Source organism: Fonsecaea nubica (genome assembly GCF_001646965.1).
Source record: "Fonsecaea nubica strain CBS 269.64 chromosome Unknown Scaff108, whole genome shotgun sequence".
In the NCBI taxonomy this organism is placed as follows: domain Eukaryota; kingdom Fungi; phylum Ascomycota; class Eurotiomycetes; order Chaetothyriales; family Herpotrichiellaceae; genus Fonsecaea; species Fonsecaea nubica.
In genome coordinates, this window is record NW_019173781.1 from 83,385 (window position 1) to 106,427 (window position 23,043).

The window sequence follows — 23,043 nt, forward strand, 5'->3', positions numbered from 1 at the left end:
GGAAACAGCATTCATCAGCCGTGAAGGGGTGCACACTTTCCTGCACCACAGGCTGGGGGTTCTTTGTAAGGCAAACGAGACCCATACAAAGATGATATCGGGAAACCATAAGGTGTTGAATACCTGGAAACCACATCCTGAAATAGACAGTGTCGACGACCTGAGCGTGGCCTTCACCGATGCTCGTTTCGGCCACGTTTCTAGCTCTGTATCCATGAACAATCACGTACCTGTCTATCCATTGTAAGCATTCGCGAGTCGGCTAGTGAAGGCACTAGAAAGCGGCAGTCCAGTGGTATCCGCGAGTCTGATGGTCCGAATGTTGTCCTCTCGTGAAGACTCAATATACCGTGCAATATCTCTCATCAGATTTTTCCGCCACGCGAAGTTCTCAGGTATATTTTCAGGGGAACCCGTGCCAGCACCGAGTCCATATGAGTGATACCCGGGCAATGGCTCATCAAATAGACGTAAAGTGGTTGTTTTCCTTCCGTTTCCACAAGGACCACTTCCTTAAGGAGACTTCTGGTGCTATGGATGTGTAATTTTTTCTGACTAGCGCATCAGTCTCCATGCCGAGTAGTTGCACGCACCCCGGACCTCAACAGAAACAACAGTGCCCTGGGCGAATTCTTTTGCTTGAACACCACATGTCGAGCGGGTAGCTGATGTCTTCGGAATGAATGTGGCAATCTCATCGTCAACAGAGTATTTCTGAGTAGCTCGTCATGGCCCTGACGTCACCTTTGTTGGACTCGTCTGCCAATGACCGATAGCACCACTGTCCCAAAATATACTACTCGCCGTTGGTCTTGTGATCAACGGAGAAGTGGCTTGGGTATTGAGTAGTAGAAGGCCACGAAAGAAGTGTGGTAAACTGGATAAAAGCGGCGGAAAAGATTCTCCGTGTGATTGGATAGAACTCTGTGGTGGTCTAAGCCTAATTAGGCAGTGCGATCGCGCGAGGAGAAGAAGACGCGGCGCAACTTGGCCTCATTTCTCCATCATTCAATCTCTCATTACTGCTCCAGAAGCGCCAAATAATATGTCCACGGTCGAGAGGTTAGACAGGCCAAGTACCTACTACTCCGCAAGGGTTGGTCTCTTCTAATATACCGAACAACGCAAGATCTGAGCTGACGCACTTTGAAGAAGAAGCGCAAGTATGGTCGAGACCAGCCTGAAGATGATGACAGGCAAACAGAGCAAGATGACCTGCTGAAGGATGCAACCACTCTCTACGTGGGAAACCTGTTCGTCTGCTATGTGACACCTCGCACTGAGAATCGAGACTAAATTGTGCGCAGGTCATTTTACACCACCGAGGAACAGATTCACGAGCTCTTCTCCAAATGCGGCGAAATCAAACGTCTCATCATGGGTTTGGACCGTTTCCAAAAGACGCCGTGTGGCTTTTGCTTTGTGGAATACTACACACATCAAGAGGCACTGGATTGTATGAAATATATTGGCGGCACCAAACTCGATGAACGCGTCATCAGAACTGACCTTGATGCTGGATTCCAAGAGGGCAGACAGTACGGCCGCGGCAAATCCGGCGGCCAGGTCAGGGACGAATACCGAGACGAGTTCGACCCTGGGAGAGGAGGCTATGGCCGAGCGATTGACGCAGAGAGGAAAAAAGAGGAAGAAGAATATGGTGGCGGCAGATGATGCTCTTGTTCAAAATGTGCAGGAACTCTATCCAAAGTGCTGGGATCATGAAACTCCGTTCGCCGTGCCGACTGCATCCATAACCTGCCTTAACCACCAAACATGGATCCGAATATCCGAGGTCAATTCAGGATGAAAGCTGGTTCCGAAGACGTTACCTTGCTTGACGGCAATGATATCCCCCACTTCCTCACCAGCGTGCACTTCCGGGCCCATGCCGGTTGCTTTCTTCAAGCGACCGGGCAATTTTCCCATGATATCGACGTGAGAGCTCATGGCCTGTCGGGCATGCTCGTCTCTGGCAGACTTGTGTGGGGCAACGACTGTCTCAGCAAGTTGTTGTTCGCTCGTCTGGATGCCCTGCACGTTGGGAAGAATCTTTTCCACCACGGGGGCGCGAATAAAGACGCCAGGGAAGGGCGTCTTCTCAATTGCGCCATCGCCATGCAAGAAGGGCAAGTCAAGGTCTGCCTGGAAGCTCTCTACCTGTCGTCCAAAATGGTTTCGATTCACCCGCACGTCGAGTCCCCCTATCAACTCCTGCCCGCCTTTCTTAGTAGCATTAGCCGCCTCCGCGAGCAGAATCAACCCGGCGCAAGTTCCCCACGTTGGTTTGCGGTGGACTCTGGAAGAGGCACAGGTCAGTCAACACGTCAGAATGTTGAGGAGATAAGGGTGCTATCCTACTTGACGAATTCTCTCAGTGGTTCCAGCAATCCCGACTGGGCGGCGACGAAGGAGATGGTTGTACTTTCGCCGCCAGGAATGATTAAAGCATCACAACGAGCCAAATCTCTTGCGTTTCTGACCTCTGTAAACTCGAAAGAGGCTGCAGTGCCCTCGCGGCGCAAGTAATCGGCGGCTCTCTGCAGCAGTATCAGATGTTCCAAGAAGGCGCCTTGCAGGGCCAACACGCCGACGGTGATTGTCATTGACACCTCATGTACGAAGGAGCGTGTGTCGAAGATGGGAGGGAGGGGATAGCAGGTAATCTCAATAGACGACGTGTTAGATAGGAGACCGGTGGAATAGACGGCTGGCTGATAGTCGCAGCGAATAAAAGGATGGTCTTCTCGCCGTGGCTCGTGGTTAGTCACGTTGCTCGTCTTGGAAAAAAATTCAATACGACAATGATTCATTCCGCCCTGCGGCGACTGCGGGGGCTGCGAGTGGCTGTGGTGGCTTTGATTGCCTGCGCCATTTTTGATTGGCCATCTTCGTCGTTCGCCGACCTCATCGACTTTTCTTCCCCTTACGAAACCTGAACAACCATCAGCAGCCGGGATAATCCTTCTATCGACCCTTGATGCCTTTCCATCCAATAAGACGCTCATCCCATCTCCATCTGGCACCATCAGGCCCCTCGAGACAGCGAAACCCATCAGCCTTGTGGAACCCTCTGATCTGGCCACCCTGCCACCCTCTGAACCCTCGACGCCGTTGATCACCCGTTCGGCCTATTGCTAAATTAAGACCTTGTCTCCTGAATACTATCCGACATCTCTTTTATCTCTCTCTTCTATCATCTAGACTATAGACTCCATAATCCCACTAACCAGCTCTTGATAGACCTTCACAACTCTGCCATCTTCTCGCAGTCTAGCGGCAGCCCCAGCAGGCCATTGCAAGCTCGAGCACTTTTCGGTCATTGACTGGATGTCGCGCGACTCTTCTTCGGCGAATGGAGATCCTGTCGCCGGTAGGGTATTCTTGAGCATACGCTGTTTCATACTCGTGTGGTTGTAAGAGGAGGCGCTGGATTCCGCAGCCTACAGAATTGACTCACGTCGCCCTTATCGGTCACTGTTCCACTACTCGAATCAACGCCGGCTTGATATCACCGAACGTATGAAAGTACGAGCAGTCTTGCACTATGTCGCCTCATTGTCCTGCCAACTTCACCACCACCATCAACCGTTGGTACATTGATACCCGGCCCTATGTGCCCCAACCACACAACCCTAAATCGCTCCACTCCCTTCCCCTGCTCTCGACCTTGAGGCGTTCCGATGAAGAAGCAATAACACGGTTCATTCGCCCCGCAGATCGCTTCATGTCTCTTGCAAGCGCCCTTCTGAAATACACGTTCATCCACCGCCGTGCAAAGATTCCCTGGTCCGAGGTTCAGATATCACGAACACCCGCTCCTCATCGACGTCCTTATTGGGAACCGCCCGAGAACTGGTCCACCACTGACATCTACGACGACAGTGACCCAGCCGACGGAGAATCCAGCTTGATAAGAGGCCTCGAATTCAATGTCTCTCATCAAGCCGGCCTGGTCGTCATCATCGGCTGCTCCACGCCTACCCCCCAGCTTCCTTCATCCGTCGTGCCGAATCCCGGGCCGCCTTCTCCCACAGTTCTAGATTCATTTGCGCAAATAGACCTGGCCAGTCACCCGACGTGCAAAGCTTTTGACCATCCTGATCTTGTCCGCGTTGGAGTGGATATAGCCTGCACAAACGAAGACAAACGCACTCCGAAGGATCTCACCACACAGTCCAAATTCGACGAGTGGATCGAAATTTTCGCGGAGATGTTCTCTGACCGCGAGAGACGCCACATGCGTCAGATGCCAATCCACGTCCCAATCAAAGAGCGTGAGGAAGGCGAATGGGCGAGTGATTCAAGCTCTTCGTCAGCTGCTTCCTCGCCCACAGACGGGCCCGGCGGCGGGACAAACAACCCCTTCTCGAAGCACGAGGCCAAGATCATTAACATGAAGTTGCGCCGGTTCTACGCGTATTGGAGTCTAAAGGAGGCATATATCAAGATGGTAGGTGAGGGATTACTCGCTAGCTGGTTGAGAGAGCTCGAGTTCCTCGACGTTCATGCTCCCCCTGCCCCAATGCTGCCCAAGCCCGACTTGCATCAATCCGCGGCATCGAATCACCAGCCCAAGAACAGCAGCAACACACACGCCATCATAGAGTCACAAGGCATGCCCCTTCCTGCATCCGCCGACATCTACGCGCACAGGAAATTCCAGGGGCACTTCTCTTCTGTACCTCCGGTCGACACGTCCATTCAGCGTGGTAGCGATGGTGCTGCAACCACTGACACGCACTCAAAGCGCGAATCTGTCGAGAGTTTTCTCATAACCCCGGGTTCATCACCCGGCACACACCGTCGGACATCCTCGATCCCTGCTGCCGACATGTATGCGCAGAGAAGACCATCCTTTGCCTCCCCGATCGAGGGCAAACCCAAAAAGCTCTCAATACCTGCCACCACAATGGTCCACCCCCATGCTCACGCTCGCAATCGTTCCCACGACTACCTCTCTCCCTTCCCGGACTCCCCGAGCACACCATCTCTTCTCGATCCACCCCTCCCAGCAACCTCCTCACCCAACGGCCCTGGTGCAGGACACCATCCCTCCCCTGTGGAAACCGCAAAATGGACACCTCCGCAGCAAGCCGAAAGGGGCATGACCACCCTGCTCCGCGGCAAGCGGGTTGAAGACGTACAGATCGAACTCGTGGCATACGACCAGGATTTTATGATCGCCACTGCGTTGAGAGGTGTTGAGGAAAGGCCAATCTCCGGCGGTGATGGCGGTGCTGTCTGGGGGGAGGGAAGTGGATGGTGGTTGAGATTAGATATTGAGCAAGACATTCGACCTTGTGCCGAAGGCTGGTGTAGCTGTCTAGACGAGTAGAAATTAGCATTGAGGATATCTCTGGCCAATGTACGCCACAGAGGGAAAGAAACCAAGAATAAAATGGCGATGCACAATGATTACGATAGTTCATGCTTCTATCTGTTCGTTTTCTCCCTCATTCGCAGGCCCATTTTTCTACTACCTTTCCCTTCGTGCTTTCATAAAATCATTTCCACTTTGACGAATGAAGCGAACTTCTCGGCCTGGGCCTCACTGTCCTCTTCACCGACCATCTTTTCTCCCCGGCTATAAAGCGAATCCAGAAACAAGCGCACAAACGAGCCGGGCCCGTAGGAAAAGCTGGCAACGTCTTCGGCGGCGAGTTCGAAATGCAGGATCCCAGCGAGGGTGGCGAGGAACTTGTCGTCCGGGTGCACGGCCAGGTAGCTGGCGATGACGGCGCCGAGGGCGCATCCCGACCCGGTGACCTTGCTCAGCCAGGATGTGCCGTTGTGGATGGCGAGCGTGCGTGTCCCGTCGGACAGGTAGTCGGTTTTGCCCGTCATGAGGACGATGCAGCGCTCGCGCCGCGCCAGGCTCTTGACCAGTTGGGCTTTCTGCTCGGGGCTCGAGGTTGAGGGTCCAGAGTCCACGCCTCGTTGCTGCGTTGTGGATGTGCCCGCCACAGCAGCGATCTCGCCCTCATTGCCCTTGATGACGCTGAAGAAGCCTGCTGTGAGGAGGCGCTGGATCGCAGCACGGCGCACAGCTGTCGCACCACCGCCAACCGGGTCGAGCAGGATCGGTGCCCCGACAGCGTTGTACGCCTTTATGCCTGCAACCCATGCCTCCAACTTGTCTGGCGTGATGGTTCCAATATTGACGACAAGCGCGCCGCCGAGTTTAGCTAGATCTGCGGCTTCGCCCTCGTGCTCCGACATGATTGGCGAGGCGCCCGTGCAGAGACAGACGTTGGCGACGAAATTCTGCACCACCGTGTTGGTCATGTTGTGGCAGATGACGCCAGACGAGAAATGTGCCCGGATGATTTTAGGAACTTGGGCGATGAGCGTGTTGACATCGGTGGTCACAGGTATGTGTGGAGGAACAGCCGCGTAGAACTTTTCAGGCGCCGATTTGATCAAGTCGAGAAGTGTGCTTGCGGATGTTTTGGGGTCGGTCGACGCCATGATGGCACTGACCACGGCGATCCCGCTCAGGCGGTTTGTGTCAAAGGCGGACTGATGCAGCACGCGCTGAACATTCGTGGCGTTGATACTGCCAATAGCCACACAGGGGACGGACTTTGCGGTACCGGTGTCGCAGGTGGCCAGAATCTCCTGGAGGCCCCGCGTTCCGATAATGTGCTTTGTGTCCGTCTTTGTGGGCGTGGCGAACGTAGTGCCAATTCCCAGATAGTCTGCACCGTCCTCGATGGCCTTGTCAGCCTCTGCCGGCGACGAGGCTGTGACCCCTATGATGGCCCCTGGTCCGAGGAGCTGTCTGGCGCGAGTAACGTCCATGTCATCCTGACCTATGTGGACGCCTTCGGCGCCGACGGCCATGCACACGTCGACACGGTCATTGATCAAGAGGGGAACTCCGTGTTTCTGCGTGATGGCGTGGAGTTTGGAGGCCAAATCGACCATGACGCCGGTATCGGCATGTTTCTCACGATACTGCACCACGCCCACGCCACCCTGGCATGCTTCATCGACGATATGCAGGATATCCTTGTCTCCCAGGATGGCGGGTGTCGAATCTGTGACGAGGTACAGAGACCAGTCTATGTAGAGGGGGTTTGCACGCGTAGTTTCAGACATCTCACCGGCGAAGCTGCCTCACGTTTTGTGTGAGATTAGGAGGGATGGATGGATGTCCGAGGGCTCAACCCATTTCCCAGCGATGAGTGGGTCTTTGTTTGTCGTGGAGCACTTTAGAGAGTTGATTTCGAATCCGCGTAAAGAGAATGTCGTTGGAACCAGTAGTTCGAACACTATGAATGGTTGTGAGGGAGACTACGAAATAAAGAAGTTATGCATGCGCCTTCTAAACCGGGCAGGGTCCCGACGAAAAAAAACGTGACAAAGCACAAAACTAGGGCAAAACCCGCTATCTTCAACACAACGCCAACACCTCAATTATAGGAATAATTTAATAAAACTCTGGTGATCGATAGATTACGACTACTTGTTATATATATCTAGATTGTAGATCTAACGACTATAGTATAGCTATGTTAGGGCTCCAGGAGAGGCCACCGGTAGATATAAGAATATAGGTTGCGAGCCAACTGATAGATGGCAGCTACAGGAGGTGTACCACAGGAATTATCCACAGTGTTGGGGGAGTCTTCGGTAAGATAGCTCCCAGCATGCGATAAGTAGGAATAGGGCGTGCGCTCTTGGCGCTTCCCGTGATCACGTGAGCGATCCCACGGAAGGCTTGGCAGGCCGAGACACCATCGCACCGAGTACAAAATTCGCCCATGGGACCTGATATTGAACTCACCCTCCAAACTTTTATCCATGGATGGGACACCGGACTGATGCATTCTTTCAAGGCTAGACGATGCTGGATTATAGGGTATAGATACGATGAATTCATTCCTAACATTGTGATTGAACTTGACTTATGCCGTGAATCTCACGTTGCGACGAGGTGGTCCAAGACGACCATCGACTGTTTGTGGCGAAAGGGTAAGGAGAAAGCTGATAAGTCAATGTAAACAGTTGATCGACTCCCCGCGCGATGCTTCGATGTGTCCTTTGTAAACTAGCTGTTTCCATTCTCAATCTTGTCGATTGGCACTCACACCGAATTGGGTTCAAGGATTGGTCGGCTAGTCGGCGACTGTGATAGAAATGCGACTTTCTGGTGCAGTAAGCCGTGAAAGATCATAGGTTGCAAAGTGTCTTGCGCTGATATTGTGCTCGAACAAGGCGTCGAGCTCGTCTGAAGGCCGACTCGTCTCTGGGACGTAAAAATATATCAAGACGAGGAATACCAGGTTGCTTGCTCCTGCGATAAATCCAATATATCCTTGCAAAGCCGCTTCGTCTGGATTGATAAGGTAAGGATTGACGACCGTGGCGATGATGACCCCAGAGAACTGGGCAATATTCGCAACAGCGATAGTTTTCGACCGAAGTCGTGTGCTGGAGATTTCACCCATAATGGTGGTAGAAAATGGAGAGAGGATGGCGCCGTATAGACAGTTCCAGATGACGAATAAAGCAGCTTGTCCCCGTACGATTGAAGGCCTTGAGAAATAATGTGGCGCAGCTTGCGTAATACCAATGATGACGAGGATGAGGGTCGATAGTGCTTGACCGGCAATATAGATCTTGCGTCGGTTGAATTTGGCCAGAAGTCCCATGCCAACGAAGGAACCAATCACAGCAGCCCCGAAAGAGCCAAGATTGATGTTGAAAGCAAGCTCTGCCTCTATCCCAGCCACTGGAAGCATCATTGGTCAGTTTACTTGCTGGTTAACGTCGATCATGGATGTAAACATACATTGCATGAAATAGGCAAGCTGGTTGATCAAGACCGTGCCAGTAGCAATCATAGAGACATAGCACGTTACCGCGACAGCGGTGCGGCGAAGATTGGTGCCTTGAAACAGCTCGACGTACGAAGTAGCATCGTCCATCTCTCGTTCCCTGCGATCCGTCTCCTCGATCAAGCTGAGGGTGGGATCCACGTCGAAGTCTACGGCCGCGAGCGTACGGAGCGACCTCTCTGCATCGAATCTCCGGCCTTGGCGGATGAGCCATACCGGGCTTCGTTGATTAGTTGCAGGTCCTGAAATTCTACTCCTGACGGGGCTCAGCCCGCCCTGGAATTTGGTGGACTTACCTCTCCGGCGCGAAGTAAATCAAGGGCATCAGTATGGCGGGCCATCCCCATTGCAAGGCGTAGCCGACCTTGTACGACCACTCGTTCTCTATTGACACCGTCCTCGACGACACCAAAGCGGTGATCAGCGTGCCCACGACAATACTGAGGCTGAACATCCCACCGATCACGCCTCTCAGTCGAAAGGGTGCAATTTCGATCGAATAGGTAAGCGAGAGCACACCGTACGAGCCCATTGTGATCCCGACGAGCAGGCCGCCAGCAAGGGTCATGCCTAGCGAAACGGCGAAGAATTGAATGAAGACGAAGCCAGCAGTAAGTGCAAGCGTTGCAAGGAATGTTATTCTGCGACCGAGTTTGTCCTGTTACAGCAGCACGTTCAGTTCTATTCTGTCTGCCTTTTTGTTGACATGTATGGCACCGCACTCACCATAATCACAGCGGAGACAGGAGCTCCAACGATTTGTCCGATCATGGCACATGCTGACAGCGCTGACTGCCACTGCGCGGGAATAATGTACATGTCGCCAAATTTGAAGCCGAATCGTCTTGCAAAAGCCGGCATGGCGTAGAGGACGGCGATCCAGGCGGGGCTGTAGGCCACGCTGCCATATGGAAATAGTGAGTAACATGATCTGGCACGGCCGGCCAGGCTGGCTTTGCCGTGGAGCGTACATACAGTATCACCGGCATCATAAATATGGTTGACCACATAGCCGCGTATGGCCACGCCACAATTGCTTCCTTCAGTGTTAAGTCCTTGGCTCCTGGTATTGTCGTTGTGGTTTGTGCGATGGTCTTGATTGAATCTTCTTGTACACTCACAGTCTCGCGATCTCCCCTGTCAGTGACTTGTGGAGCAGCTTCGTCTTTTGTCTCCATCACGAGGCCATTGTCCTTGTCCATCTGGATATGCGTGCTTCACTGGGTCGCGGCCGCCGGCACGGGTTTAGATTGGGAGATCTGGATTTTATTGTGCTCTCCCCAGCGCTGGCACAGGCATGCACTTCTCTTGGCCTGGGACAGGTTGCTTGAATGGGCTGTGTCGTTCAATAGGGGCTGGCAGGCTTTATACGTCGCTCGAGGACGAGATCGGAGGGGAGACTGTTCCTCCACAACCACATGTCGATATCGATATTGCTACGATTGCTAACGGTGGCTTTCATGCCCTTTCAAAAGCCGCTGATTGCCCTATCACTGGTCATATGCCCTGCGAGTACACTATTAGTCTTATCAGAGTTGCCTCCTATCGAGATACGGACTGACTCGTTATATCTTTCCTATTTTGGATTAGAACGAAACTTGCCACATACGCATGCATTTGATTGGTCACCGAAAGATCTTGGAGGCAGTCCATTCAGCAACGTGGAAACGTGCATCGCCAATGTGGTTGAAAACTTCACATTATGTCCACATTCTATTTATTGCGCAGCTCTCTGCTTCTTCAACTTGAGATACTCGATCGGCGGCAGAAAGTCACAATAACCAGAATAGGGTTCTCCGATGCCATAGCCAATGTCGTAGAGCATCTCCTCGTCGTATCCCATGCTCATAAGTGTTTCGAAGTCAGTTGCAAGAAATGGATTCTCTTCCTGTCGTAGGAAAGACTTGGTGAAAAAGCAGCTGTACAGAAGGCGTTCCTGGTCCGTGGTCTTATTGGCCGACGCTCCGTGGTAGGCACTAGCTAAAAGTATGAAAGCATCGCCTCTTTCCAGCTCCGCCTGCACGGTGAGACTCTCGTCCGGAGGGGTCATATGGTCCCACAGGTGACTGCCTGGGATGAAGCGGGTAGCACCATTCTCCTTTGTGGCTGGCTTGCCCGCCACGAAAAATCCGATGGCGGTGTCCTGGCCTTGGGTATACTGATCGGCGGTTTTGCGTTGGCATACGTTGTGGGAGATGGTGTCGTCACGGTGTAGACCTTGGGTTTTAGCCCCTGGTCTCACAGAGAATATTATGGTGTTGTGCAACTGTGGCTTGCCGTGACTCTCATGGAGCTTATCTCCAAACCAGTGCTTGAAGTGCGCGGTAAGAAGCTCGTCACGGATGGCCTTGAACAAAGGGTGCTGGACGACTTGTTCCATGTACGTCTTGGACTTGCCTGGCAAGCCTAACACCCGCTTGGATTGCTCAGAGAAGGTATCGCTCATGTGGTTCTTTTCGGAACTGAGGGGATCGCCGAGTTCCGGGCGAGTATCCTTCTCAATCTGATCCAGGTGGTGCTGCTCAACGGCCTTGCGGATGATGACACCCCCAGTCACAATCAAAGCTCTGATGACTTCTTCATCTGAACAGTTTCCATATTGAAACTCCTTCACTGGAGGCAAAGGCCTCAGTCGGTCATCTGAGATGTTGGAGAGGCTCTCCGTCTGTCTTGGTGACTCGACTGGAAGGTACTGAGGCACAGTCACAGGTGGGGTGATAGTTGTTGACATGATGTCCACGGGCGAGAGAACGGCTCAGATTCAAGGTTGGGGGTAGTCCAACTTCTAGCACGAGGTGGCTTTGTGCAGATGTGATCATTTAAATTTTTTTCATTCACTACAATGTTGTTTTGATTGTCATCAATGAAACACCCCGGAAGTTGACAGTTGCTTTTAGATCATTGAGAATACCGCTTCTCTTACAAATTCCTTATCGAACTCTAAGGGGCAGCTGAGAACTGGGGTCTCGCTATGACTTCCTTGAACTGTTCGAGTTCCCATTAGCAGCAACGACTGCTTCAAGGCTTCGGCGTGATACTCTTCTGTGTGAGTGGAAGGTGAACAGTCCAGCAGACACGTCTATCCTCGATGGTGGCCTTACAGGGATTGCGGCGAGAGGGTTAGTGGGTCACACCCTCTGCAATCGGAGCAACAAGGTGCGAAGAGTTAATGAGCGAAGAGGACGAGGGCGAGGACGATAACATGATACAGTACAATCACCTCATGGCCTTTCGTAACACGAGAGGCCAGCACGACGCCGTACCGGATTCATTCCCAGCTCTTCGGTGAATTGTCTAAACCCGAAAACCCGGGTCCGAAAGTTAGATGCGTTGCCGGAGCACTAGAATGACTCTGGAAGCTCTCGCCGAGTCAATCTTGGGTCGCTTCCGCTCGCAATTCTATCCAGTTTGAGGAGTGCCATCTAAGTAGGGTAGTACAATTGGCTGCGACCTTATCGAGCTGTTCCTTTCGGCCGCGGAGCGCGACGTGTTGGGATGTGGGAAGGCTGGCTCGCCACGTATTTACTTGCACGCTTGAGATTGTTTGGATGCTTTAGGGAACTCTTTCCCATCTTGAATGCTGTCCGAAACCCCGAAGTGGCTCGGGAACCTGCCAGGAGACTCATCTCCAAGTTGTGTAAGGGTAGCAATGTACAAATTCATTCCACATTCGTCAGCAAGAGAGCGTTCTGTCATATTTAATACCAGGACATCTTGAAGAGGCTCCCACCACATCGAGATCGGGCGAAAATCAATGTTATCTGTATCAGCTACGATGGCAACTGAATATCGCGGCCACGGAACGCCACTTGCCGAACTTGGGGTGAGATACTTCAACGCTGCCGGACCTCAACGAGAAATGGCAGCTCTTGCGCACTTGTCGAATACTGTTACCGTCCCATCTAACGTCACGACCGTCCATATTACTGGCCAACTTGGGCGCATCGCCGACGGTTCCATCCCCGACTCCATCAAAGAGGAGTTTCGTGCAGCGTTTGTGGCCGTTGAAGAGGCGTTGAAAGTCGCAGGCGCGGATGGGTGGCGGTCCGTGTATAAAGCCCAAACATACCTTACTGTCGAGGGGACGGAAGGGCTTCCCCATTATGGCGAATTAGTCAAAGAGTTCTGTGGCCAGAACAAGCCAGCTCAGACCGCGGTCACTGTACCTCAACTGTTATGGCCCAAAGCTCGAATTGAGATCTGGGTCGAGGGTGTGATGTCCACGACTGGGGCTTGAGTTCTGATTAGGCGCAGAACCAGAAAGTTGATGGGGAGGCCGGGATATGTACTCAGTCGGGGACGGTCGTGGGCGAGGGCATGGCGCCAAATCCAAACTCGGAGGGCGGGCAGAGACAAAGGAATCAGAGTGTCCTCAGAAAGAATGACTTTGGCCTGTCACAGGGACCAGGGACCCTAGGGTGATGGATCTTGAACGGGCACTCCAGCGGAACCTTACCGAGAAAATGAGGTGGTTTCAGTATACCACTGTGCCGTTATCTGTAGGTTACCAATAACTGTCAAACCGTCTTGCTCAGCAGATCTGTAGGTGTCGGCGGGCAACGCACTAGCAATCTGTCGAGATTTAGACAGGTTGGTGCTCCCGCAGGCTGGACGGCCGATAAGAACCACCGAAACCGGCACGGGTCGAGGCCTTGCCCGCCTCACTTGGGGTAGGCACTGGTTAGTCTTATCGCTCGCTCTTTATGTACGTTATCTCATTGCCCCGGATTTCTAGATATGGAGTCGTTTCCCACTGGCATCTAACTCTGGGGCGTTTTCCTTCAAATACTGGTGGCTCTGCTCCTTTTACGGGAAAGGTTTAATTCTCGTTGTTGCCGCCTTCCTCTCGCTTGCAGATGGCAGGATCAAAAATCACTCAGCGCGCAAGGACTTACACGGGCTGTTGGACATGCCGCGCTCGACGAATCAAATGCGATGAGGCACGGCCTCATTGCCAACGCTGCATCCGCCGTGGGAAACACTGTGAAGGTTACGACATCCGGCTCAACTGGTCAGAATGCCGACACTTTGTTCTCTCGACCCATTCACACCAGGCAAGCGGCGACCCAAATGCTGCGCGCAATACGTCTCCGAAGCTGAAACCCTCGCCCAGGCCAGGGAAGGTGGCCGCCCACGCGGGCGGGGACGCTTCAGCAGCCGCTACGCTTCGTTGTTCAGGGCGGGTGCATGCCCGCCGAGATTCCAGTGCCTCCTTCGACGAGCGTCTTCTAGCCACGAATGAGGGCCGTGGGAAGCCAGAGCCTATTGATTCACCTTCGGCTGACATGGAGCTGCAAATGCAAGACGGAAGAGGCTGCAGACCTCGCGAGCCACGTCTGTCATTTCTGTCGGCTGTGCAGACTCGACATCTGGACCTCCTTCCGATGCCGAATGACCAAAAAGAATTAATACACCATTGGTCGACGTATTTGAGCGTGAAGCTTGCTATAATTGACGGCCCGGACAATGTTTGCAGAAGTTCAATGTGTTCCAGGGCCCTGACCGGTCTCTTGAGCAGCTCCAAAGAATCCAGCGCCGACATAACAATATTTCATGCTATATGCGCCGGGGCCGCATTCAACCTCTTTGAGCTTACTCAAGGCAGCGTCAAGGCCCATGAAATCCTCGCACTCAAACACGAGAGGCTTGCGCTTATGCACCTGCGTTACAACCTAGGCCGGCACGAGGAATTGAAGAATCAGTCCCTTGGTTTGGCAATCATGGCATGCATCGTCGTGGATGCAATTGCGGGCACCACGGGACGCTGGCGAGCCCACCTTGCAGGTGGCATGTCTTACCTCAGATACCTCGCCGCACACGGATGTGATACCGAAGACGAGTTCATTCGTGACATGCTCTATATGGCGATACTGTGCCAATTGGATGTTCAAGAGGGCGGCTGGGACCTGTTGGGCAAACAATCCAGAGGAATAGGTCCAGATCCCTCTTATGGGGCTTGCAGTTCCTTTTTCAGCAACCTTGCGAGGATGAACCAATTTTCGACGGCGAAACACCGACCCCCGACGGACCAAGAGTTGGATGCGTTCGAGCTGCAACTGCATCTCAGTTGCCCATCCCCGCAATCGCCCTCACTCAAGATAAAGCCGAACCATCGAGCCACGGTCATACACCACGTGGCCAAGGCATTTCACTATGCCAGTATTGTCTACTTCCAACGGAGCATACGGCGGAGGGCACTTGATGCCTCCAGCGACCTCGTGGAGTCTGGTGTGCATGAACTTGAGACCATCGAGAGCTTGACAAGGGACACCGCCGGTTGTATGACCATGTGGCCGGCCCTCGTCCTGGCTGCGGAAGCATCGACCTTTGATCTCCAGCTTCGGATGACACAGTGGTTCCAGACAAAGCACAAACTTGGCTTCCGAAACGTACGAATCCTTCGTGAAGTGGTGGAGGAAGTGTGGACGAGGAGGGCCCGGAGTTGCGTTCCCCGGGAGGTGTCATGGCAAGCCGTGATGGCAGAGCAAAAGTACGACGTGTTCAGGCTATAACTTTCCATTTCTCAACAACAGAATATGTGTCTCCCCCCCTGGTTCGTTTTAATGAGATGCATCCATCCTTCCACTTTTCGGACTCTTTCTAGTTTCCGGGCGATACGTTCGGCGTCGTGGTCCTGGTAGTCCCCCTGAAACCTGTCTGCCTCAACAGCTTTGCCACGGATTACCCACTATGTCTGACTGTTCGACAGTAGGTGTATAAGTCCTCTAAAGTGTTGACCGACAATAATAGCAGGAGACTCGAATCTCTAAGGTTCTGTGAAAAACCCTCTCTTGGCGTCTCCTACGATGAAAGCCTACGACCAGGCTTTTCCGTAGGATTAAGTCGAGGATGAGATCGCTCCGTCGTCCGAGCGAACCACCTATATTTGAGGGCCCGAAAAACATCTCGAAGTATAGTTATCCGTTCTATCCATCGAATTACATTATCAATATATCCATCTTAGGTCTAATATAGATACGCTTGCAGTCGGAAGAGTTGTGTCTGCTCAGGCGCCCAGGTTCTGAGCTTCACACATCTTTTGATACATCTTGCTCTTGGCGAGAAGTTCCTCATGGGTCCCTGTTACCAAGATTTTGCCGTTATAGAAGACGCAAATCACGTCTGCGTGTCGGATGGTCGACAATCGATGGGCCACAGCGATTGTGATTCTGTCACTAGTCTTTGCAGCTTCATTGAGAGCATCCTGCACCACCCTCTCTGACTGGGTGTCCAACGCACTCGTAGCCTCATCGAGAAGCAGTAGACGAGGGTTCCGGATGAGCGCTCTGGCAATTGCAATTCGTTGCCGTTGTCCTCCAGACAGTTGCAGGCCGTTGGATCCGCAAAGGGTGTCAAGACCTTCGGGCAATGAGGAGACGAAATCCCAAGCGTTGGCAGAACGACAGGCTGCGATGATGTTCGACTCAGAAACTGATGCCATATCGTCTGTGGCAACACCCATGGAGATATTTTCTCGTATGGTTCCGGGATACAGCTTCGGCTCTTGTTCAACGAGGGCAACCTCTTTGCGAAACAGCCAAGGGTTCATTCGATCCAGCGGCTTACCATCCAAAACGAGATGACCGCGGACAGGGTCGTAGAATCTCTCTAACATCGCGATCATTGTGCTCTTTCCACAGCCAGAGGCACCAACAAACGCCACAAATTGGCCTTGCTTGATCTAAAATCATGAGTCAGCTCGAATCGAGGGTCCAATGGGAAGCGGTCGAGTAATGGAGGGCACGTTGGGAGCTTCGAACGTACCTTGAGATCGACGTGCCGCAAGACACGGACTTCTGGCCTTAGCGGATAAGAAAATTGCACCCCATCAATGTCGAGCGACTTGAAGTCAGTAGGCGCGACTGCACGATTCTCATCAGTCTCACGGATGCTGGGCTGCAGTTGTTCAAGCCAAAATATGTAGTTGGCTGCGTTGGTGGCTTTGGTCATACTGCCTGCGAATCCAAAGATGATAGAGGCCTGTTGGCCGGAGAAAAATACTCCCAGGAATGCAATGAAGAAGTTGGTCATGCTCAATTCCCCAAAAGAGACCAGCCGGCATCCGTACCTGGACAAACACATCAGTTTGGCGGCTTCAGGGTAACGTGGAGTGGATCGAATGAAGCTGAACTGACCAGAAACCCAATGCCTGAAAAGCATACTCAATGCTCTGCGTGAAGGCAAAAGGAAGCATTATAAGGAGAATCGGGGAAAAAGAATCGGTTATCGCGCGCTGAAGCTCTTTGTTGTAGTTGTCAAGAACAGAGTCCTCAATGGCGAGCGAGGAGACGGTTCTGATGGCGTTGATCGCCTCTGATGCAATCGAAGCGCTCATCGAAAACCGCTTCGATATCTTGGCTTCCATGGTAGCTTCCATCCGTATCCGGGCGTAACCAGCGGCCAGCATGGGTGGCAGTCCAGCGAAAATGATGACAACGCCTAGCCTCCATCCATAGATCAGGGCTACAATACAACATGCGAATACACCCATGGCGGAAACAAAGATCAGAGCAACGTTGAAGCCCATGAGCTCAAAGACGGCTTGAGGATAAGAATCCACGCGGCTTGATAGCGCGCCAGTGGTGTTCTCGGGACGGTCGAAAAACCTGAGATCTTGACGGAGCATGTCATTCATAATTTGCTTTCGATATTTGTGGTTCAGGGTCTAGTACATGGTCAGCAAACCGAGGATATCGTTGTACAGACCTATCTCACCTGGGCAACGACGTTGGAGGTCCAGCCAAGCGCGAAGTAGACGACAAGACAGCCACAAGCCATGACGAGGAACATCAAAGCCAAAAAGCTTCCCCTCTTCTGCATCGCAGAGCCGGTGAGCTCGAAAACCTCAATAAACTTCGACATCAGGATGGCTTGGCCGGGAAAAGAGGCAGCTGCGAGCACATTGGTAAAAATTCAATAATGTCGGTCGTCGCTTCTCAGCTTACCTGCTCCTGCACACGCCAGTGCTAACCAGAAATACGTCGCTCGAAGTTCAGGAGTCGTCCTGACAATTCTTACAACCGTGTGGAAAAGTCCAACACGCCTCCATCTATCATAATCATCTCGGTCAAGGTCAGACTCCATTTGTTGTCGTGTGGCCGTAGAATAGTGTGTCAGGACCTTGCTCAGATCGTCTGGCTCCGCGGTGTCAGCCTCATTCTGATCGGTGGCGGAGCTATTGCTGTTGCAGTCTGGCTGGATTGACAATGACAAATCTTGAGCTTTGACCAAGCGCGAATAAGCACCTCCAGCTTCCAGAAGGGAATGGTGAGTGCCCTGCTCAAGGATGCGGCCCTTGTCCATGACAACAATGTTGTCCGCGTTGCGGATGGTGGCTAGCTTGTGAGCGATAGTCACAGTGGTCCGGCCCTTGGAAGCATTGTCGAGCGCTTTCTGTACGACCTCTTCTGCATGAGGATCCAGAGCTGATGTAGCCTCATCGAGAAGCAAAATCTGTGGCTGTGAAATGATGCTTCGAGCAATGGCGACCCTCTGCTTCTGACCACCAGAGAGTAATCCGCCCCGTTCACCTATGATTGTATCATAGCCATCAGGAAGGCCACTGATGAAGTCGTGAGCGAAAGCAATCCTGGCAGCTTCCTGGACTCGGATCAACTTTTCGGCCCGTGGTTCATGCTCCCAAGGCGTCCCAACTAGACCGTTGACGATATTATCATAAACTGTACCTGAGAACAAGACGGGTTCCTGTTGGACCAGGCGTACATGTTTTCTTAGCCATTGAAGGTTCAGCTTATCGATTGGCCGGCCATCAAGCTTCAAAGTGCCAGATACTGGGTTGTACCATCGTTCAATGAGCCCGATGATGGTGCTCTTCCCGGATCCGCTGGCCCCGACGAGTGCGGTCACCTTGCCAGCAGGAATGCACAGGCTGAAATTTTGGAGGATCGGAACGGTGGGGCGCATGGGGTAGCTGAAGCTGAGATTGTAGAAGTGAATGGTGCCTTCGATCTTCGAAGGTTGCTCGCCAGATTTATCAAAGGGGTCGATAGGCGAGGGATGGTCCATCAACCTGAATAGCTCCGCGGCGGCTGAAGCAGCCCGACTGAAGTCGATCAAATATGGAGCGATGGCAGTCAAGCTGGCGGACGCGATGATGACGGACATGAGGACCCTACGACCGGTAAGTACGGGGACAACAATCATGAGTAGGGGGTTACTGTACACAAAAACATCGCCAGGCTTGTCCACCTCGTTGCGGGCTAACATTAGGATTGCTTGCCAAAAGCACAAGCCAACCCCTGCGAAAATCACGAAATACTCAGCAGAAAACATGCAGCCGAGGACGGCATGCTTCCGGTTTCCCAGACGGTGTGATTCTTTGAGAAACTTGTTGAACTCTCGCACGAGTCGCGTTCGAAGGTCGAAGGCTTGGACATTGCGAGCGCTTGACAAGACACTCTCAGCAAAAGAGCCGGCCTGTGCGTGGACCCGGAGGATCCTCGTCTCAATCGCAGCTTCCATCGCGGAACTTATGCCCATCACCAGCAGCGTTGCCGGCGCTATACAGCAGCAGATCAGAGTTAGCTTCCACTGAGTGACAAAGGCCAAGATGAAGGCAGCGATGAAACAGGCCACTCCTTGGACTACCAATCCCAGCTTCTCTGAAATGCCTGCTTGGATCAGTTTGCCATTAGAAGTGGCCTGCATCGCGATTGATCCGCCGATCCCAGAGTCAAAGTAGGCGATGTCCTGGCTGAGGCCGGCTTTGAGGTACAGGTAGCGGATATTTCGAGCGATTCGGTACGCCGCAAGCGTAAAGAGGACGCTGTACCCATAGCTAAGGATAAAGCGACCGATCCCGATGACGAAGAAGTAAAGGCTACTTTCACGATCAGCTCTCTGTCGCATCTTGCGCCGATACGGTCCTCTAGGGAGCATACGCGAGCCTTGCAGCGTCACTGCGGAATCTATCGGCGGTCGAAAGACCAGTGACATAATTGGTGATGACGGTGATAAATTCACCAAATACCAAGTTCACCAGCGCCATGGCCACACCAGAAGCCATAGCACAGAAAGTGGCCACTGCCTGCATCGAATATTCGGTCGAGGTGGCATACTGAAAGACTCTCTGGGCAGAGGGAACAGCTATCAGCCTTCAAAACAACAAGGCAGAATTTCTCACTTTTCACGTACCAGGTAGGCGCTCCCCGCGCCGATCTTCTCCTCAGCTTCTTGCTTCAGGCCTGACGTGTCCGAGGCTGTTGATTTTTCCCCCTGCTCGGTGGCGCCCATCGTGGCAAGTGGAGGAAATAACAGATAGCGCACCGGAAACCCAGAAGTCCTGAAAGTGTTGCGCGGTCGAAGCCCCCTACCAAGACGATGAATGAGGATGAAAGTGCAGGATGATTTCGGCTATGAAATCACGTAGAAAAGAGGATGTGCCTTGCTATATAAAACATATTTGTCGTGTTATAGCCAGGACATATCTATTCGTCCTTCACTTAGCGTAATTTCGATGGACCTTCGGGGAGTCACAAGTCCCGAACGGGATCTTACGAGTGGGGAGCGAATATCGAGCTCAAGGTATGAGCGGTGGCAAAGATAGAGCTTTGGAAAATTGAGCACGGTGAGCGATCGGGGCTGCCGATGAATTGATGTTGGACTTCGAACCGTGCACTCGAGCCCGGCAACCATCTGTTCAACCATCGTTGTGCTTACAGACATCTTCAGCACGCCTTTCACTCTCGCACTTTTCCAAAGAGGCTTCAGCATGTCACTCTAGCAGAAGGGCTTGTGCCTCCTCGGCCCCATGTATTTCACCATGGTGGCTGAGCGTGCGATGCGCGCAAATGATTGAACATTCGTTGGAGCCGCACTTGAATGCTCGTCACGGTCACGGGCGAAAACTGCAGGCGGAGATTCGGGTCGTATCGCGGACTCTCGGTGGGTAGTATACAAGCCGAAAGACCGTGCGGAGCCCGCCGCCCGGTACACCCAGCAGAAAGGTTATCCATCCAACTAAGTGGGACGGGGCAAGGCTGGCGTAGTGCGCGCACGACTGTATATGAAGCCCCCAAACTGTAGGCAGCAGATCGACTAGGACCCCATCCTCAGCATAGAGACACATAACCGCACTGGATATCGACTTTTTTTTTTTTTTTGACATCATGCCCTCTGCCGAGGAAAGCGCCAATTTTCTTGTGAGCCTTGGGCTGCGTCCCGAGCAAATAGAGATTGCCACGGCAAACGGGCAGGCCGCTCCCAGCAAAGTGGTGGAATTCACCTTGTCTCTGCTACATCCAGACCTGGTCGAGTTTCCTGGCTCCGAGGGTTACTCTCTGTCCGTCAAAGGCAACTGGTGAGCGCCGCTTGCCTTTTGTCTGCCAGCTCCGTGGGAATGTGTTTGGAAGCTGATTCTAGCTCGCTCTCACCCAAGGTCGTGGCTCGCGCGCAAAACTGCTTCAGCCATATTCCATCCCACCCTCACCAGCCATGTCGCCACCGCGGTGAGGCTCCTCGAGTTCTACGATGTCAAGTTTGCCGTGCGTGGGGGTGGTCACTCGCCAAACCCAGGGTGGGCGAGCATTCAAGACGGGCTTCTCATTTCCACCCACCGTCTCAACGCGCTGCATCTTGATGAGGCGTCGGGGGTCGTCAGTATTGGAGCTGGTAACCGCTGGGGCATGGTATATCGACACTTGGAGAAGTTCGGACTCATCACCACCGGCGGCCACTCGGCACCTGTGGGCTGTGTCGGTCAGATCACCGGGTGTATGTATTGCTCGCACCACCAGCATTTATCATCTCCCAAGCCACGTCAGCCGAGCATTGGAAGAAGAGAGAGCCCTAGGACTGACCGATGACAGGCGGCAACTCGCCTTGGTTCCACAAGTACGGATGGTCGTGCCAGAACGTCGTGAACTTTGAGATCGTCACCAGTGGTGGTAAGGTGCTTAACGCCAGCAGGAACGAAAACACGGACCTGTGGTGGGCTCTCCAGGGCGGATCCAACAACTTTGGCATCGTCACTCGCTTGGATATGGCCACGTTCCCGGCTCCCGAAGGGGTGTGGGGTGGGCAGATATTCTGGGAACACAGCAACGATACGCAGCGCAAAGTTTTGGAGGCATACCACGATTTCGCGACAAGACGCATTGGGATCGATCCAGGGGTCGAGTCGCTCACAGGTTTTGGCACTCTGAGTGGCCAGAAATACATCCAGAGCGTGCTCTCCGCCGACCGAAACGTTCTAGAGGGCTGTCATCCTTATGCCTTTGGCGGCTTTTTCGCTCTAGCACCTGCGGCCGTGACTGGGAACTGCAGGCCATCGCGACTCGCAGCTCATGACGAGTTTAAAGAGGATGATATTCATCCCCGAATCTACTTTTCGGAGGAGACACGGTTCGTACGCCCCCTTGGAACCATCCCTTTCCCAGGGCCCGAGCTGTGCTGACGTGCCATCTACGTAGATCGCTCATGCTCTGCCTTACCGTAAAGGCCGATCTGGACTACCTCCAACGGGCTGTCGACATCTTCTATGAGGTATTCGATGAAGCCAGCAAAACGAAGGACGCTGTTGCTTGCTTGAACTTTTCCCCGATTGCCGCCCGCACCATTCGCATGTCCAATGAACGCGGGGGGACCGCCCCCGGCTGGGATGAAGAGGATCAGAACAGTATGTTTTACCCGCATCAGGCGAGCCACACCAATAGGTGCATCTGTGGTGCGAACCGCTGACAATGATGGAAACAAGTCGTCTTCCTCGATAATGCATGGCTGCGTGCCGAAGATGATGAGCTCATGTTGAGGCTGGGTCAAACATGCATTGCACGCCTGCGGACCGCTGCGCGGGAACTCGGCGTTTTGAAGCAGCAGATCTGGATGAACAACGCAGGACCCGACGACGACGTTATTGGTAGCTATGCAACGGAAAGTGTGGCTCGACTCGGCGACATCTCTCTCAAATATGATCCCAACAGGACATTTCAGCGTCTGTTGACGGGTGGCTACAAGCTGGAGCGGAATTAGTCATCGATGTTGCGCATTGACGGGTACAAGGTAGCGCTGGATGCACGTACGTGATGGATGCTTTGGTAGTCATTCATGGAAATCGCAAGGCTGGCTCGTAGCGTAGTCTTGGTGCACGTGGCCCGTATTTGTCGACATGTCGTCGCTTGCCGTGACGCTCTATTTGTTGCTGTTACTGGTCCGGTTGAAAATGACGACGTCAGGGAAG

At 53.0% G+C, this 23,043-nt stretch overlaps 10 protein-coding genes across 10 annotated transcripts; 5 read left to right on the forward strand and 5 right to left on the reverse strand.

Annotated features, from left to right (window-relative positions):
- Positions 1-1,045: 1,045 nt before the first annotated feature.
- Positions 1,046-1,674, forward strand: AYO20_10327 (nuclear cap-binding protein subunit 2; the record flags this gene model as incomplete). The annotated part of the gene is made up of 3 exons (XM_022648585.1): positions 1,046-1,096; positions 1,153-1,253; positions 1,308-1,674. The coding sequence occupies 3 exons, from the start codon at positions 1,046-1,048 to the stop codon at positions 1,672-1,674; spliced, it is 519 nt and encodes a 172-aa protein (XP_022495463.1).
- A 45-nt stretch (positions 1,675-1,719) lies between these two features.
- On the reverse strand, positions 1,720-2,606 carry AYO20_10328 (hypothetical protein; the record flags this gene model as incomplete). Its single annotated transcript, XM_022648586.1, has 2 exons — positions 1,720-2,299; positions 2,362-2,606. 2 exons carry the CDS (start codon positions 2,604-2,606, stop codon positions 1,720-1,722), a joined length of 825 nt encoding a protein of 274 aa, XP_022495464.1.
- Positions 2,607-3,547: 941 nt separating this feature from the next.
- On the forward strand, positions 3,548-5,338 carry AYO20_10329 (hypothetical protein; the record flags this gene model as incomplete). The annotated part of the gene is made up of 1 exon (XM_022648587.1): positions 3,548-5,338. One exon carries the CDS (start codon positions 3,548-3,550, stop codon positions 5,336-5,338), a length of 1,791 nt encoding a protein of 596 aa, XP_022495465.1.
- A 161-nt stretch (positions 5,339-5,499) lies between these two features.
- On the reverse strand, positions 5,500-7,104 carry AYO20_10330 (hypothetical protein; the record flags this gene model as incomplete). The annotated part of the gene is made up of 1 exon (XM_022648588.1): positions 5,500-7,104. The coding sequence occupies one exon, from the start codon at positions 7,102-7,104 to the stop codon at positions 5,500-5,502; it is 1,605 nt and encodes a 534-aa protein (XP_022495466.1).
- Positions 7,105-8,123: 1,019 nt separating this feature from the next.
- Positions 8,124-10,048, reverse strand: AYO20_10331 (hypothetical protein; the record flags this gene model as incomplete). Its single annotated transcript, XM_022648589.1, has 5 exons — positions 8,124-8,740; positions 8,801-9,066; positions 9,143-9,504; positions 9,573-9,747; positions 9,822-10,048. 5 exons carry the CDS (start codon positions 10,046-10,048, stop codon positions 8,124-8,126), a joined length of 1,647 nt encoding a protein of 548 aa, XP_022495467.1.
- Positions 10,049-10,563: 515 nt separating this feature from the next.
- Positions 10,564-11,577, reverse strand: AYO20_10332 (hypothetical protein; the record flags this gene model as incomplete). The annotated part of the gene is made up of 1 exon (XM_022648590.1): positions 10,564-11,577. One exon carries the CDS (start codon positions 11,575-11,577, stop codon positions 10,564-10,566), a length of 1,014 nt encoding a protein of 337 aa, XP_022495468.1.
- Positions 11,578-12,621: 1,044 nt separating this feature from the next.
- On the forward strand, positions 12,622-13,083 carry AYO20_10333 (hypothetical protein; the record flags this gene model as incomplete). Its single annotated transcript, XM_022648591.1, has 1 exon — positions 12,622-13,083. One exon carries the CDS (start codon positions 12,622-12,624, stop codon positions 13,081-13,083), a length of 462 nt encoding a protein of 153 aa, XP_022495469.1.
- Positions 13,084-13,863: 780 nt separating this feature from the next.
- On the forward strand, positions 13,864-15,358 carry AYO20_10334 (hypothetical protein; the record flags this gene model as incomplete). Its single annotated transcript, XM_022648592.1, has 2 exons — positions 13,864-13,969; positions 14,025-15,358. The coding sequence occupies 2 exons, from the start codon at positions 13,864-13,866 to the stop codon at positions 15,356-15,358; spliced, it is 1,440 nt and encodes a 479-aa protein (XP_022495470.1).
- Positions 15,359-15,852: 494 nt separating this feature from the next.
- AYO20_10335 (hypothetical protein) lies at positions 15,853-20,099 on the reverse strand (the record flags this gene model as incomplete). The annotated part of the gene is made up of 7 exons (XM_022648593.1): positions 15,853-16,527; positions 16,611-16,914; positions 16,982-17,511; positions 17,562-17,737; positions 17,792-19,686; positions 19,748-19,935; positions 20,001-20,099. 7 exons carry the CDS (start codon positions 20,097-20,099, stop codon positions 15,853-15,855), a joined length of 3,867 nt encoding a protein of 1,288 aa, XP_022495471.1.
- Positions 20,100-20,974: 875 nt separating this feature from the next.
- AYO20_10336 (AGC/RSK protein kinase) lies at positions 20,975-22,835 on the forward strand (the record flags this gene model as incomplete). Its single annotated transcript, XM_022648594.1, has 5 exons — positions 20,975-21,165; positions 21,244-21,578; positions 21,674-22,212; positions 22,305-22,482; positions 22,561-22,835. 5 exons carry the CDS (start codon positions 20,975-20,977, stop codon positions 22,833-22,835), a joined length of 1,518 nt encoding a protein of 505 aa, XP_022495472.1.
- Between the last annotated feature and the right edge of the window lie 208 nt (positions 22,836-23,043).